At 42.2% G+C, this 14,843-nt stretch overlaps 1 protein-coding gene across 1 annotated transcript; it reads left to right on the forward strand.

Annotated features, from left to right (window-relative positions):
• The first annotated feature begins 6,283 nt into the window (after positions 1-6,283).
• LOC146723541 (uncharacterized) lies at positions 6,284-11,542 on the forward strand. Its single transcript, XM_085481635.1, has one exon. It carries the CDS (start codon positions 6,284-6,286, stop codon positions 11,540-11,542), a length of 5,259 nt encoding a protein of 1,752 aa, XP_085337761.1.
• The last annotated feature ends 3,301 nt before the right edge of the window (positions 11,543-14,843 follow it).

Here is a 14,843-nt window from a genome sequence, read left to right on the forward strand (position 1 = left end):
ATCAATACATAAAAATTAAATATTAAAATATAAAGTTAGATGTTAAAAATACAAAGTTAGTTGAATATTAAAATATAAAATTGAAACGATTCTTCGCTGTTGACCAATAGATATGCAAGGCGATTGGTCTGAGATGCCAAGTTATGCGACATTTGAGCATGCTACAGATATAATACGCGAATTAAATCAATGTCAGAAAAAATTAAAAAATCTTTCAACTTACATTATCGTTTTAACAAGTCCTTTTCCCCGATATTTCAAGTGTGTGTTGCGAAGTCTGAATACCAAATGTCAAAATAGAGAGCGTGATGTATTTATTTATTACCAATGTTTTTTCTAAATTATGATTCAGCAAATTTTTTAAGTATGTCAAAATAACTACTGTCTAACAATTCGGTGTCTGTATTTAAATTAATTCCATTTTTCTGTTCTTTAATGTGGATCATTTCAGATATTAGTCTTTTTTGGTAATTCTTTTCATGATCCATAATTTTAATATTGTCCCAGTCAAATGTATGTTGTTCGTTTAGAATGTGTTCCGTGATAACCGAATGTCTAGCAGAGTCTAATTTAATATTATTTTTATGTTCTTTAAGTCTCGTTCCTAACTGTCTTTTTGTCTGTCCGACATATGTGGCGTCACAATCGTTGCAATTCAATTTGTAAATAACGTTAGAATTCGTGGGGCAATTATTTTTGTCCTTTTGAACTCTTATGAAATCATTTAATTTTTTAATGCAACGATATCCTACCACTACGTCAGGTCTTCTTATTGCTGAAGCAACTTTCTCAGATATTGATTCTATATATGGTATGACAAAATATTTAATGTTAGTATTAGTATTATTAGTATCTGTTATATTGTTATTATTAGGCTTGTTAAATTTCTTAGTTGAGAGATTTTTTAATCTGCGTTTTATTTCTGTGAAAATTAGATCAAGAGGATAACCGTTGGATAGCAAAATGTTAATAGCTTTCTCTATATTTTTTTTGTGAAATTGCGGATGTGATAGTAATAAAGCTCTATCTACCAAGTTATAAATTGTTCCTATTTTATGACAAGTCGGATGATTTGAAAAAAATGAAAGTAATCTACCTGAGAATGTCTTTTTGTGATACCAATCTAAATAAATTTTGTTATCTATTACTTTGATCATTATGTCTAAAAAGCTTATACAACGATTATCCTCCTTTTCCAATGTAAATTGTAGTCTATCGTTATAATTGTTGAATTCGTTCAAAACATATGTAATATTGTCAGCGGAAGTGCATAAAATAATGTCGTCTACATAACGGAAATAGAAAGTCATTTCGCAATTTAAATTACTAATTACTAATGTTTCCAAGTCCTGCATGACTATATCGGCAATGATCGGAGAAAGTGGGGAACCCATAAGAGTCCCATAAATTTGTTTGTAAGTTATGTTATTAAAAGTGAAAAATGTAGAAGTTAATATAAATTTTATCATACCTATGAATTCATTTTTGGGAATCTTTGTGTGTGACTCTATAAAATGCCATCTATTATTGATACCGTTTAATGCAAGATCTACGGAAACATTAGTAAATAATGAAACAACGTCCAATGAAGCTATTATGTCGGTATCTTGTATTGTTTTCCCTGATAGAATGTTGCATATATCAAAACTGTTATTTACAAAACTGTCCGCTCTAGGAAGGCTATCTTTTAAAATTTTATGAAAGAAAGAAGCAATATTATATAGAGAAGTATTTATTGAGGAAACTATTAATCTAAAAGGAATATTTTTCTTGTGGATCTTGGGGAGCCCATAAGCTTTAGGAAGAAGAGAGTCGCTTGAAAATAAATAATAATATTCTTTTTTGTTGATGAAGTCTTTTTTCAACCATTTTTTTAAACAAATATTGAGGTCTTTTTCTATTTTTGTTGATGGATTGTTTTTAACTATGGTATACGTAGAATCGTCTTCTAGGAGACTCTCAACTTTTTTTATATAAAATTCTTTTTCTAGTGCGACTGTAATGCTGCCTTTATCTGCTCTGGTAAATAAAATATTAGGATTTTGATTGCAGAATTTAATTGTGTCTTTATGCATGTGAAATAATTTTTCTTGTATGTCCGTTTTTTTGTCGTTATTGTTTAAAAATAATGAAAATTGTGGAATGGCAGCATTACGAATCGAAGTAAGATTTCTGATCCCGTTAGAATTGCTTTCTATATCTTTGATGAATTCGTGTATAGCTACTTTTTTATTTAAGTTAACTGGGAGACTAAATTCACCTCCCAATTGTAATAGATTGGTTACATTGGGGGGAATTTTTTTATCAGTTAAATTAATAAACCATTTCTGGTTAGTTTGTTGTAAAGGGTTATGTGTAGCATAACGAAAACTGTTGGCAGAAACAATGTTATCAACAATATTTGTCGAAGATGTTGTTTTTAATTCGATAGGATCAATATTTTTAATGTACTCTGTTTCATGCGATTTACGTAGCCATAGGAATTTTTTCTTATGTATGAGATATAATTTTTGGTTGAACAAAGAAAAGGAGTTGCAATGGTGATTTAAAATCTCCTGCCAGATATAAGATGGTAAAAGATTTTGGAGAATTTGGAATTGTCTTGACCGTTTTTTATTAAGTGAGTTTAAAGTTCTATATAAATCAAATATCTCTATGTTAAGAAGATGTATCAACTATCTTATTTTTTCATATCCATTTGTTATATTTATTTATTTATTTTTTATTTTTGATTGTGTCAAAAGAAACAAAATTTTCGTAAGTTAAATTATCCAATGCATTTACTAAAAATCGCCTCTGAAAATTTATTTATATACATGATACTGATTAAAAAGAGATATATAATAGGTCTTTGGAGAGAAAAATAATAAGAAATTACAAAAATGTAGACACAAAAGGAAAGACAGGCAAGTAAAAAGTATATATAAGTCCACTTGTCTTTTATGCATGTAATATTTTTCTCTTTATGTTGCATTGATGTACTGCTTCTCTCTTTTTCTTTCCCTTCCTGTTCAGAATTCAAAAAAATGGTAAGTCATATTTTTGTGTTCATTTACGTTACATTTACACTTCGAGGTTTTTAATGCTATTTATATCTTGGAGAATAGTTTTGTGTGCTGAGGGAAACGCGAAACAATTTCATGGATCGATCGTCCAAAACAAAGATGCATGAAGAAATAGCTTGTGATTATGACTTGTAATTTGTATAACACACACAATGCGTGAAATTGTGTAAGTATATTATTAAGTATATGTACAAGGAAAAGGGAATTGGAGAAAAAGGGGGTTCTTGCATATTATCAGCTATTTTTGCAATCTTTCGGATATGTATTCGAATAAAAAATGTGGGAATAGAACGATTATACACACAAAAAACTCACAAAAAAATACAGAGCGTTTAAATGACATCTATAACAAAATAATTAAGATCGTATAAAATATCCTTACTGACAAAATTTTTACCATTCTGTTGACGATCGTTACCGTAATATGTTCAATGCTGTCTCTAGTCTTTTTTATTTCTGACTGGTAGCATAAAGATTTATAATGTTTTAATTTGACAATAATTTGTAAACTCCTGATATGACTTAATTGTAACTAATATTTGTTGGAGCAATCGCTGGAATAGCTGAGTTACTCCGTCCCTTTTGTTCTGCTTTACTCAAAGTTGAAGAAGAAGTAGAAACGCCAAGGGAGTGAGAGACAAAGAGAGAAAGAAGGGGGGGAGAGAGAGAGAGAGAGGGAGAGAGGGAAAGAAGAAGGGAGAGAGAAAAAGGGGGGAGGGAGAGAGAAAGAAAGAGAGAGAGAGAGAGAAAGAGAGAGAGAGAGAGAGAGAGAGAGAGAGAGAGAGAGAGATTGATTGATTGATTGATTGATCTTTATTAGCTTTCACAGCTATTACACATATACATAATTACTATACATTATTTAACACATATTCTTTTAACAGTTTCTTATATAATATTAATTCTTCACATTGTTTTATCTCGGTGGGTAACGCATTATACATTTTTATTCCTTCGTAAAACAGGCTTTTTTGCGCACTTCTCGTTTTACGCAATGTTAGTACTATGTTTCCGGCCTGCCTCGTTTGTCTATCACATTCTTTTCCCACTATTTCTATTTTATTACTTAACGCCATTGATGCCATGTTATTTAGTATTTTAAAAATAAATACACCTACATTATATATAATCGTTTCCTTACGGACATAAACTGCAGCGCCTGCAGCATGTCCTCAACTTTGGTATATCTATTACATTGCAATATGACTCTCATGGCACGGTTTTGAGCTACCTGCAGTTTATTCAACTGCGCTTCTCCCATCCCGACTGATAGAGTGGCACAATACTCGAAATGAGGCGCTATTATGGATTTATATACAATACATCTAGTGTAGGCTGACACGAAGTTACCTATTCTGTTTAAAAAACTAGTCTTTTTTCCTATTTTCTTAAGCATATAATCGCTGTTGAAGATTCGTTCTTCGGATCGAATCCTCGAGGACGATCGAATTTTCTAGAATGTTTTTTGTTAAATTCCTTAGTGTTTACGCCAAGGAAACACGTGAAACCAACGTGTACACTCACCGCTAATTGGCGTGTGTACATCGCCTGATTTTCCGATGGTCCAATCGAGGACCCCGATCGGCTGCCGCCCTACGCGAGCTCCGAAATTCGCGCAGCCCTCGAGTCAGTCCTCGAGAGAGCGAGCGCCGAGAAACATAAGTCTAGGTACGCGACGAACTTGTAGAAAGTGAATAAACTAAATTAAACCGTTTCAAAACGCGTACAATTATTTGATCACGTTAACCCGGCATCCTACAACGTTAAATCTTATACATATAAAAATGGTCCTTCGAGCCGGATATTAAAAACCGATCGAGTGATAGTGAAATCGCGAAAAGAACGGGCTCCTTCGTTTCGTACCTTATTCGAACAATTGACAATTTCTGCCTCGTGTGCCTATATCGGGGCAGTAAATTTAAAAACGCAGTGATCCGCGGCAAGAGAAATACGCTAATTACGCGTTCTCGTTTAGAGTAGAAAAACTCCGTGTGCGGGAGTGAGACCGCGCTACAAGACAACAAGCCGTCGCGCGCGCTCCGAAACAGTCTATCTCTCTCTCTCTCTCGCGCTCTCTCCAAGACGTGAAGAGCGAGAGAGACGGTATCACGCCGCGCGCTCCGAAGCTCTCTCGCTCGCTCTCTCTCTCTCTAGCTGCGGCTCTCTCGGCCGCGCGCCTGCCGTCGCTCCGGCCTAAGCCGCGGCGCTCCGGCCACGTGACGGTCACGCGCCCTCACGTACCCGGTGTACATCGAATTCTGCATTTGAGTAGACAGAATTTCGACGTTGAAGTGTCACTTGCAGTGCAAGCGCCGCTATCACGCGCTTTGCAATCTTGCATTCGGACGGCAGTTAAACGCCGTTCGAGATTAGTGACTGCACGTGTACTCCGCTACTCGCGCTCAGTGACTCTCAACTCCGGCGCCGCTATCACGCGCCAGTGATTTTTAATTGAGTGCGGTGAACATACGCGAGTTATCCGCAAGCGCCGCAAGCACGCGCTTTGCGTTACGGTATTCGCAGTGACTCTCAATGATTAATCGTGACTCGTACTGATTAACAGTGACTCTCAGTGAACGTGCGCCGCTATCACGCGCACCGCACCGGTGAATCTTAACCAGTGCATTTTTCTCACTGACTTTTGACTCTCGCAGACCGAAGTGTAAACGACCGCGAACGCCGCTATCACGCGTATGCGTCGTGCATCTCTCTGTGACTCTCTCGATCATCTTGGTGATTTTCGACGTTTCTAAACATTTTAAAAGGTGCGCGACTCGCTATTTCGACGCCGCTATTACGCGTCCGCCGTCGTGCATCACTCTGTGCCTCTCTCGATTATCTTGTTGATTTTCGACGTTTCTAAACATTTAAAAAAGTGCGCGACTCGCTATTTCGACGCCGCTATCACGCGTCCGCGTCGTGCATATCTCTTGACTCTCTCGATCATCCCGGTGATTTTCGACGTTTCTAAGATTTAAAAAACCACGCGATTTGCAATTTCGACGCCGCTATCACGCGCCACGCAATCGCTTCGTGTGAGAAAGACAGCCGATAACGGCTTAACGAGACGGTGCGCTAGCTCGCGCTCGGACTCTCTCTCTCTCTCTCTCTCTCTCGCGCGTCAATCAGCGGGCGCTTCAAGTCCGCGCGCGCGCTTGAAGATTTCGCTTCAGTAGCGAATAATCGATAAACGATTCAACAATCCGGCATCGATAATCATGTCGACTGTCGTGAGTGACCTGCTCATCGAGCAGGGAGCTTGTATTGACGAGATCAAACGAGATCTCGTCAACTTCAAGAAGCTGGCCAAATCCAACGTGACACTCGCCAAGACGCGAAGTAGGCTTGCCAAGTTGGAGGAGCACTGGGCCGCCTGCCGCGGCCTTCATGTCAAACTGCTTCAAAAGACGACCACGGAGCAGCAAACGACCTTGCCGTATTTCACTCTGGAAGAGTTCCTGAGAGCTGAGGATGTCTACATCGACACGGCCGATCTGCTGCAAGATACGATAAGTCGATTATCTCCTAATACAATTCCGTTTACCGATCGTAGTTCCGATTCCTCCGTTCGCGAAACAAATAATCATTGCTTCCAATTGCCACGCATCGCGCTGCCAAAGTTTTCTGGGAAATTAACCGATTGGGAAAATTTCCGAAACATTTTCGAATCTCTTGTAGTAAGTAACGACGCTCTTTCAAATTCACAAAAATTTCATTACTTAAAAACGAGCGTAACGGGAGACGCTTCCTTGCTGATCAATAATTTAAAAATTTCCGATGCGAATTACGAATCTGCCTGGCAATTGTTAACCAATGAATACGACGATAAGCAAGCGTTAATCTATGCTCATTTACACGCGTTTATTAGCCTTCCGGTAATGAAAAGCGAGATTGTCAGCGATTTGCAAAAATTGCGCGACACAGTGTCTGCATCGTTAGCCGCGTTAAAAAATCTCGATCGTCCCGTAGAACAATGGGACGACATTCTTGTTTATACAATAACGCAAAAGTTTAGCGCGAGAACACGTACCGAATGGAATTTAAGGCGAATCAAACGAAATGAGCCTTCTTCTTATCAGGAGCTTAATGAGTTTTTAACTCTCCGTATACGCGGATTGTCGGACTTTGCCGATTCAAGCAAGGACTCCGGTTTTTCGAAAAATGATAAACCGCGTTTAACAGTAAACAACGTGACTGCCTTTAAATGTATTTGTTGCTCCGGTGAGCATCACGTTTCGAAATGCGAAGACTACGCGAAGAAATCAACTTCACAGCGCTTTGCTCTCGCGCGCCAGCATAAACTCTGCTTTAACTGCTTAAAGTCCGGACATTTCCCGTCGAAATGCCCGAGCAAATATTGGTGCAGACAATGTCGTCGCTCGCATCACACATTGCTGCATTCAGCGGCAAATCAAAATGCCTCCGATAACTTGGCCAGTTCCGAGGCTACTATCTCCGAATCAGCGTCACAAGCCGCATCTAATGAGACTACTAATCAAACGGTCAATACGATTGCGGCCGTCCAGATAGTACCCCCCTCGCTTCAGGAACATCCAAATGTCCTTTTGGCGACCGCATGGGTCGACCTCCACACCGGGGAGGGTCGCTGCTTAAAGGTTCGCGCGTTGTTGGATCAAGGATCCACTTTTAGCTTTATATCAGAATCGCTCTCACAGGCGTTGCGCACTAAACGGCAACGAGCCGATTTACAAATTAAATGCTTCGGCGAAAAATACACGGGTACTGCGAAATCGCGCGTAAAACTACAGTTAACCCCGTGTGCTCAAGCCGATCCGAGCTTTCCTCTGACGGCTTACATTTTTCAACGCATTAGTTCATACGCTGCCTCGCGGATTCAGCCCTTCGATGCGTGGCCTCATTTACAGGGTCTATCTTTTGCTGACCCTGATCCTTCCAGTCAACATCAAATTCATTTGTTGATCGGTGCTGACCTTTACGGCTCGCTTCTGAAGCGCGATGTCCGTCAAGGTCCTATTGGAACTCCGACAGCGCAATTGACCGCTCTCGGTTGGATCCTTTCCGGCCCTACAAATAGTAGGCCGACTACTACTGCTCAAGCATCTGTATTAAACTGCGTGTTGGAACAAAGCACGCACTCTCTTCTCCAGAAGTTCTGGGAAGATGAGGAGATCTCGCGGCCTGTCCCCCTCACGGAGGAGGAGGAGAGGTGCGAGGCTCATTTCATCGCCAACCACTATCGTACCCCTCAGGGACGCTATGCGGTTCGATTGCCCTTCAGGCATGATTTCCCGATAAAAATCGGTGATTCTTTGCACATTGCAACCTCGCTTTATAATAAAATGGAAGGAAAGCTACGGCTTTGTCCTGAACTTCACGCGCAGTACAACGAGTTCTTACGAGAGTACAATTCGCTCGGTCACATGAGGAAGGTGGAATTATCTGACCGCTCCGAGTTCGAGCCGGTATATATTCCTCATCATCCCGTTTTGCGCGACTCGAGTTGCACTACGAAATTGCGCGTTGTCTTCAACGCTTCGTGCAAAACGAGCAATAAGACTTCGCTTAACGATCACTTACTGATCGGTCAGAGACTGCAGCAAGACCTCTCCGCTATATTATTGCGCTGGCGTCAATGGCAATTTGTTTACACGGCGGACATTGCTCAAATGTTCCGCCAAATTCTCGTGCATCCATCTGACGCGGATTTTCAAAGAATCTTATGGCGATCGTCGGCCGATGGGCCGATTGAACACTATCGCCTTTTCACTGTAACGTACGGGCTCGCCCCCGCTCCGTACCTCACAATGAGGGTACTGAAACAGCTTTCTCTAGATGAAGGCGACAACTATCCCGCGGCTGTTCCAATTCTCAGCGAGTCCCTCTACGTGGACGATGCACTCTTTGGAGCGGACGATACGACTTCATTGATAGAAGCTCGTGTCCAACTAGTTGAGATCCTGCGAAAGGGAGGTTTTCAACTACGAAAGTGGGCTTCTAATGCCTCCTCTCTTCTTCAAGGACTTTCGGCTCATCAGCCGGAAGTCACCGATCATTTACTCGTAAAAGAAGATAATCTCAAGGTTCTCGGGCTTTCATGGCTTGCTAAAAAGGACGCGTTCAAATTCGTGATAACTCCGTTGAGATTGGTTACGCACACGAAACGTTCCGTTCTCTCGTTCACGGCAAAATTATACGACCCACTAGGATGGGCTGCTCCGGTTGTTGTAACCGCGAAAATCTTGCTACAAGAATTATGGCTTCTCAAATGTGATTGGGACTCCCCTCTTCCAGAGGAGTTGCGCGATCGTTGGGAGAGCTACACCAACGATTTAGAATCATTGAACCGCGTCCGAATACCGCGTTGGACCGGTCGACATTCCAATAACCTCGCGTTCGAAATCCACGGGTTTGCCGACGCTTCAAACCGCGCTTACGCGGCGGTCGTTTATATTCGAGTGCTTCCTTCGCCAACGAAGTTTCAAATCACTCTGCTCGCTGCTAAAACAAAGGTCGCGCCGATCAAAACCGTAAGCATCCCGCGCTTGGAACTGAACGCTATCGTCCTCCTCAGCCGGCTAATCAAGTGGACCTTGACATCATTGAAATTACCTCCGATTCCAATATACGGATGGACGGATTCGACCATCGCTCTCGCGTGGCTCCGTCAACATCCATCAAAATGGAGCACCTACGTGGCTAACCGCGTATCCGAGGTGCATACCGGTCTGGATTCCGTTTGTTGGAATCACGTTCCGTCTCGCGATAATCCGGCGGACTGTGCCTCGCGCGGCTTGACCGCCTCCGAGCTCGTGACTCACCCGCTATGGTGGAACGGTCCACGATGGCTTCAGAAACCATCAACTGCGTGGCCGATTCTGAATGTCTCAGCTCCGCTCGACTCTGTCACCGATCAGCAGGTGTCGGTGGAAAGAAGACGGCCTGTGACGCTCCATGTTCAAGAGGCCGAGGGTTGGGAACTCCCATATAGGTTTTCCACTTGGACCAAGCTTGTCCGCGTGACTGCCTATATGAATCGCTTTATTCATCGTGTAAAAGAAAAGAGCGCGTCTCGCTCCCAACAATCCCCCTTTCTGAACGCCGACGAGTTTAGGAGGGCGGAACTCTTCTGGTTGCGCTATCTGCAACAGAGATTCTTCGAACGGGAAACGCGCTCACTAAAGAATAACGGCACCATACCGCATTCGAGCTCGTTGAGCAGATTGAGTCCTTTTCTAGGAGAGGACTCTTTACTCCGTCTTGGCGGGCGGTTGACGAATTCCGCGCTCAGCTATGACGAGCAACATCCTATAATAATTCCGAAACATCACTTATCCGATCTCTTAATTGATCGCGCTCATAAATCCACGCTCCACGGGGGAACACAGCTAGTACTCCGTGTGCTGCGTCAGCGATACTGGATCATTGGAGGCCGCAGCTCAGTAAAGGCGCACATTCGAAAATGTGTAGTCTGCACTCGTCAAGCGGCTAAATTGTCTTCTCAGTTCATGGGCGACCTTCCAGCCGCTCGTGTCACCCCTTCGGCGCCTTTTACTCATTGTGGGGTTGATTACGCCGGCCCACTCCACGTAATTTCATTCGTCGGCAGAGGGCAAAAGGCCAGAAAGGTATATATCGCTCTGTTTGTTTGTCTTGCTACAAGGGCGATTCACCTCGAATTAGTGGAAGATTACTCCACGCCCGGCTTTCTTGCAGCCTATCAGAGGTTCGCTAGCCGAAGAGGTCTGCCGCGTCACATGTATAGCGACAACGGCACAAATTTTCATGGAGCCAACCACGAACTCCATCGACACTTTCAATCCTTATCGAAGGATGCTGAATTGCGAAACGCGCTCGCAGGCGACGGAGTGAACTGGCATTTCATTCCCTCCGCCGCTCCACATTTCGGCGGCCTTTGGGAGGCCGGAGTCAAGAGCCTTAAAACGCATCTGAGGCGCGCTGTTGGTTCCCACACACTTTCGAGGGCTGAACTCGCGACGCTTCTATGTAAAATAGAAGCGTGCCTTAACTCGCGACCAATCGCTCCGCTTAGTGACGACCCGGGTGACTTGTCGGCGCTCACCCCGGGTCACTTTCTGATTGGACGGCCCCTCGTAGCCGTTCCGGAGGAATCGGTACTCGCGATCGACCCGCGTAGGCTCTCGCGATGGCAACTAGTCCGTGCCATGCAGGAAACCGTGTGGCGTGCCTGGTCACAGGATTATTTACATTCGCTTCAACAGCGAAACAAGTGGTGCAAGCAGTCTCCTAACTTCGCAATAGGCGAATTAGTATTAGTTAAAAGTCCCGTGCTCCCTCCGAGCAAATGGGAGCTTGCCCGAGTACAGCAGATCCATCCTGGATCTGATGGACTCGTTCGAGTTGTGACCATACGCACCGCACGGTCCACATTGAAACGACCTATTGCGCAATTATGCCGACTGCCAATACGTGATAACTCTAACGCGTCCGCAACGGATAAAGCCGCTAACTTGTAAGAGTTATGTAATCTTCGAGACGACTTTCTCAGCGCGAGTCGTCTTCACCTGTATGTTTTGTAATCATCTTCCTCGACGATTCGTTCCCGCTTCGTTTAACTTTATTTCGCATTCGTTCGCATACGAGGCGGGCGGTATGTTGAAGATTTGTTCTTCGGATCGAATCCTCGAGGACGATCGAATTTTCTAGAATGTTTTTTGTTAAATTCCTTAGTGTTTACGCCAAGGAAACACGTGAAACCAACGTGTACACTCGCCGCTAATTGGCGTGTGTACATCGCCTGATTTTCCGATGGTCCAATCGAGGACCCCGATCGGCTGCCGCCCTACGCGAGCTCCGAAATTCGCGCAGCCCTCGAGTCAGTCCTCGAGAGAGCGAGCGCCGAGAAACATAAGTCTAGGTACGCGACGAACTTGTAGAAAGTGAATAAACTAAATTAAACCGTTTCAAAACGCGTACAATTATTTGATCACGTTAACCCGGCATCCTACAACGTTAAATCTTATACAATCGCAATGATCTTGAAATCGTAGTCTGCCATCAATAATTATACCTAAATATTTTATAGTTTCCACACGTTCTATTTTAGTTCCATCCAAACATTTCAAAATAGTATTGCCTCTCAATTCTTTTCGAATACTTCTAACTACCATATATTTCGTTTTATCCGCATTCATTTTTAATTTATTTATATTCATCCATCGTTCAATTATATTAAAAACCATATTCATTTTTATCTCTATATCTGCGCTATTTTCTCCACTTACATATATAAGCGTATCGTCTGCAAACATTTTTATATTGCATCCCTCCGGACATACTTCGATTATATCATTTATATATATTATAAATAGTAGAGGTCCTAGTACCGAACCTTGTGGCACTCCGTATTCCGTTCTAAGACGTTCTGACCACTGATTGTTAAATTTGACTTGTTGCGTTCTGTTGTTTAGATATGTTCTAAACCATTCTAGCACTATTCCTTTCATTCCATATAACTCTAATTTTTCTAACAATCTTGTCCTATCCACCGTTTCAAATGCCCGTTTTAAGTCTAGGAATATTACTCCTACTATTTCCCCTTCACTAATTGTTAACTTCCAATCATCAACGACTTTTTTGTATCGCTGTTTCGCACGAATGGTATTTTCTAAATCCTGATTGATGCTCTGATATAATATCATTATTATGTAAATATTCATCTATTTGTTCCTTTACGACTAATTCTAAGACTTTCTCATAAATTGGTAATATATTAATTGGTCTAAATTCGCTTGCTTTCTTTGGTTTCTCTACCTTAGGAATTGGTACAATAGTAGATGTTTTCCATACCTCCGGACACACTCCTTTTATTAATGAATCATTTATTATCTTCAATAGTTCATTTTTTATTACGTGAAAGCTCATTTTTAATATATCACTAGATATTCTCTCATCTGTTCCTTTTTTCTTTGGCAAAGTCATAACAATTTGTTCAAGTTTCCTTAAATTTATCAACTTAAAATATTCCATTTTATCACTACTATTTACAACATAAATGGTTTTTGTATTTTTACTGTCTCTTTTTTTTATAGATTCTATTATATCGTTAATGCTCTGTATATAAAATATATTAAAATTATTCACTAACGTACATTCTTCTACATTCTTTAATATTTCAAAGTCTATGTTATTAATTTCTTTCGAACCCCTAGTCTCTCCTCTTATGACTTCCTTTAGAGTTTTCCACATTAATACAGGATCATTTTTATTATCATCTATCATGTTCTCATAATATTCTTTCTTTTTCTTTCTAATTATTTTGACTGCCGTATTTCTCTCAGTTTTAAACTGTAACCAATCTTGTTCTTCACCCGTATATACCGCTCTTGCATACGCCTCATCCCTTGCATTTGTAGCTAATCTTATATCATCCGTATACCATTTTTTTCCTTCCCATATCTTTGGAATTTTAAATTTTTTCTTTGGTGCTACCCTATCTAACGCCGCTACCATATTCTGCACAAATTTCTCTGCTCTTTCATTTACCCCTAAATTAATTCTACTTTCTAATCCTTCCTCTATTGCATATAGAAAATCATCTATTTGAAATATGCTGTAATCTCTACCAATGAATTCTCTATATTTTTCTTCAATATTACTTCTATTAAGTTCAACGCTTATCCATAAATGATCTGTTATCCTCGGCTTATCATATACGATACAGTTTACCTTAGTATTTGCAAAAACTAAATCTATCAAAGATTGACTATTTTCTGTAATCCTAGTTGGTTTATCTACGTATTGTTTCATGCCCTGTGACGTGACGTTTTTGGAGCGCCGTCACAAGGGCGAAAACGCCCGATCGGGTAGGTCGCGGAGACCTGGAGCGCCCCTCATTTCGGGGAGGGTGCGATCCGTCGGTTTTCGTATTCCGTATTACCGTATTTTTTGCGAGAATCGCCGTTGCACGCAGCATCGGCATGTCGATGCGCGTGCGACGCGGTTCACAGGTAGAGCGACAAGGACGGCTCGAGAGAGCGGCCGGAGAGAGACATGTTAAGCAAGAGAGAGAAGGAGGATGCCGGAATACCGCAGCGCGAAAGGAGGATGGAGCGAGCATAAGAGAGAGAGAGAGCGCGGGACCTCGCGCAGTTAAGTATCAAATATTCGTAATTTAATTTGATATATCTGGCGCAGAATCTAGGCGTTGGAATATTGTAGATACCGAGAGGACTCCGGGAGCCAAATAGACCACGGGGCCGATCCTGAAGGGGGACTGCGGAGGGCCCGGCCAGCCTCCCGTTTGTTCCCGAAGGAGAGAGGCCGCGGGAAGAAACCCGGAGGAAAATCCTGTCGACCAGCGATACATTACCGGCGTAAGAATTACCTCAGCTAAAGGAGGAGGCGGGGGGAGACCTTAGGGCCCCCGCCATCGACCCTATCATCGAGGGATGCGCAAAAGATCGGCGCGAAAAAGAGGGTACCGAGAGGCGCGAGGCCCGGCTCTCCACTGTTTGGTGTGCCGTAGCCAAGAGAGGGTGCCTCCAGGACTCCACAAGACGATTCCAGGACTCAATTTCACCGCCTGAACTGTAAGCCGCCTCTCGAGTAGTCGTAGTTACGTGTTGGTTGGTACCGTACAGATTGATCGTATACCGTGATTATCGTGAGTACCGTACTTTCTCATTTTTCGTACCGTCTTGTGTGTGAGAGAGCGGTCTCTCTCTTTTCGTTTTTCGGGATATCGTATCGCGGGGCCAGCCAACTTGCGTTTCGCGAAGAGAGCCCTCTCCGAAAAGTGCCGCCGACAGTCTATCG

Source organism: Nylanderia fulva, unplaced genomic scaffold (assembly GCF_048542155.1).
Source record: "Nylanderia fulva isolate GAGA-0341 unplaced genomic scaffold, ASM4854215v1 Scaffold188, whole genome shotgun sequence".
NCBI classification, from domain to species: Eukaryota; Metazoa; Arthropoda; class Insecta; order Hymenoptera; family Formicidae; genus Nylanderia; species Nylanderia fulva.

Excerpts from the sequence above, each read along its gene's own strand:
- LOC146723541 (XM_085481635.1), top strand. The coding sequence starts at position 6,284 with ATGTCGACTGTCGTGAGTGACCTGCTCATCGAGCAGGGAGCTTGTATT.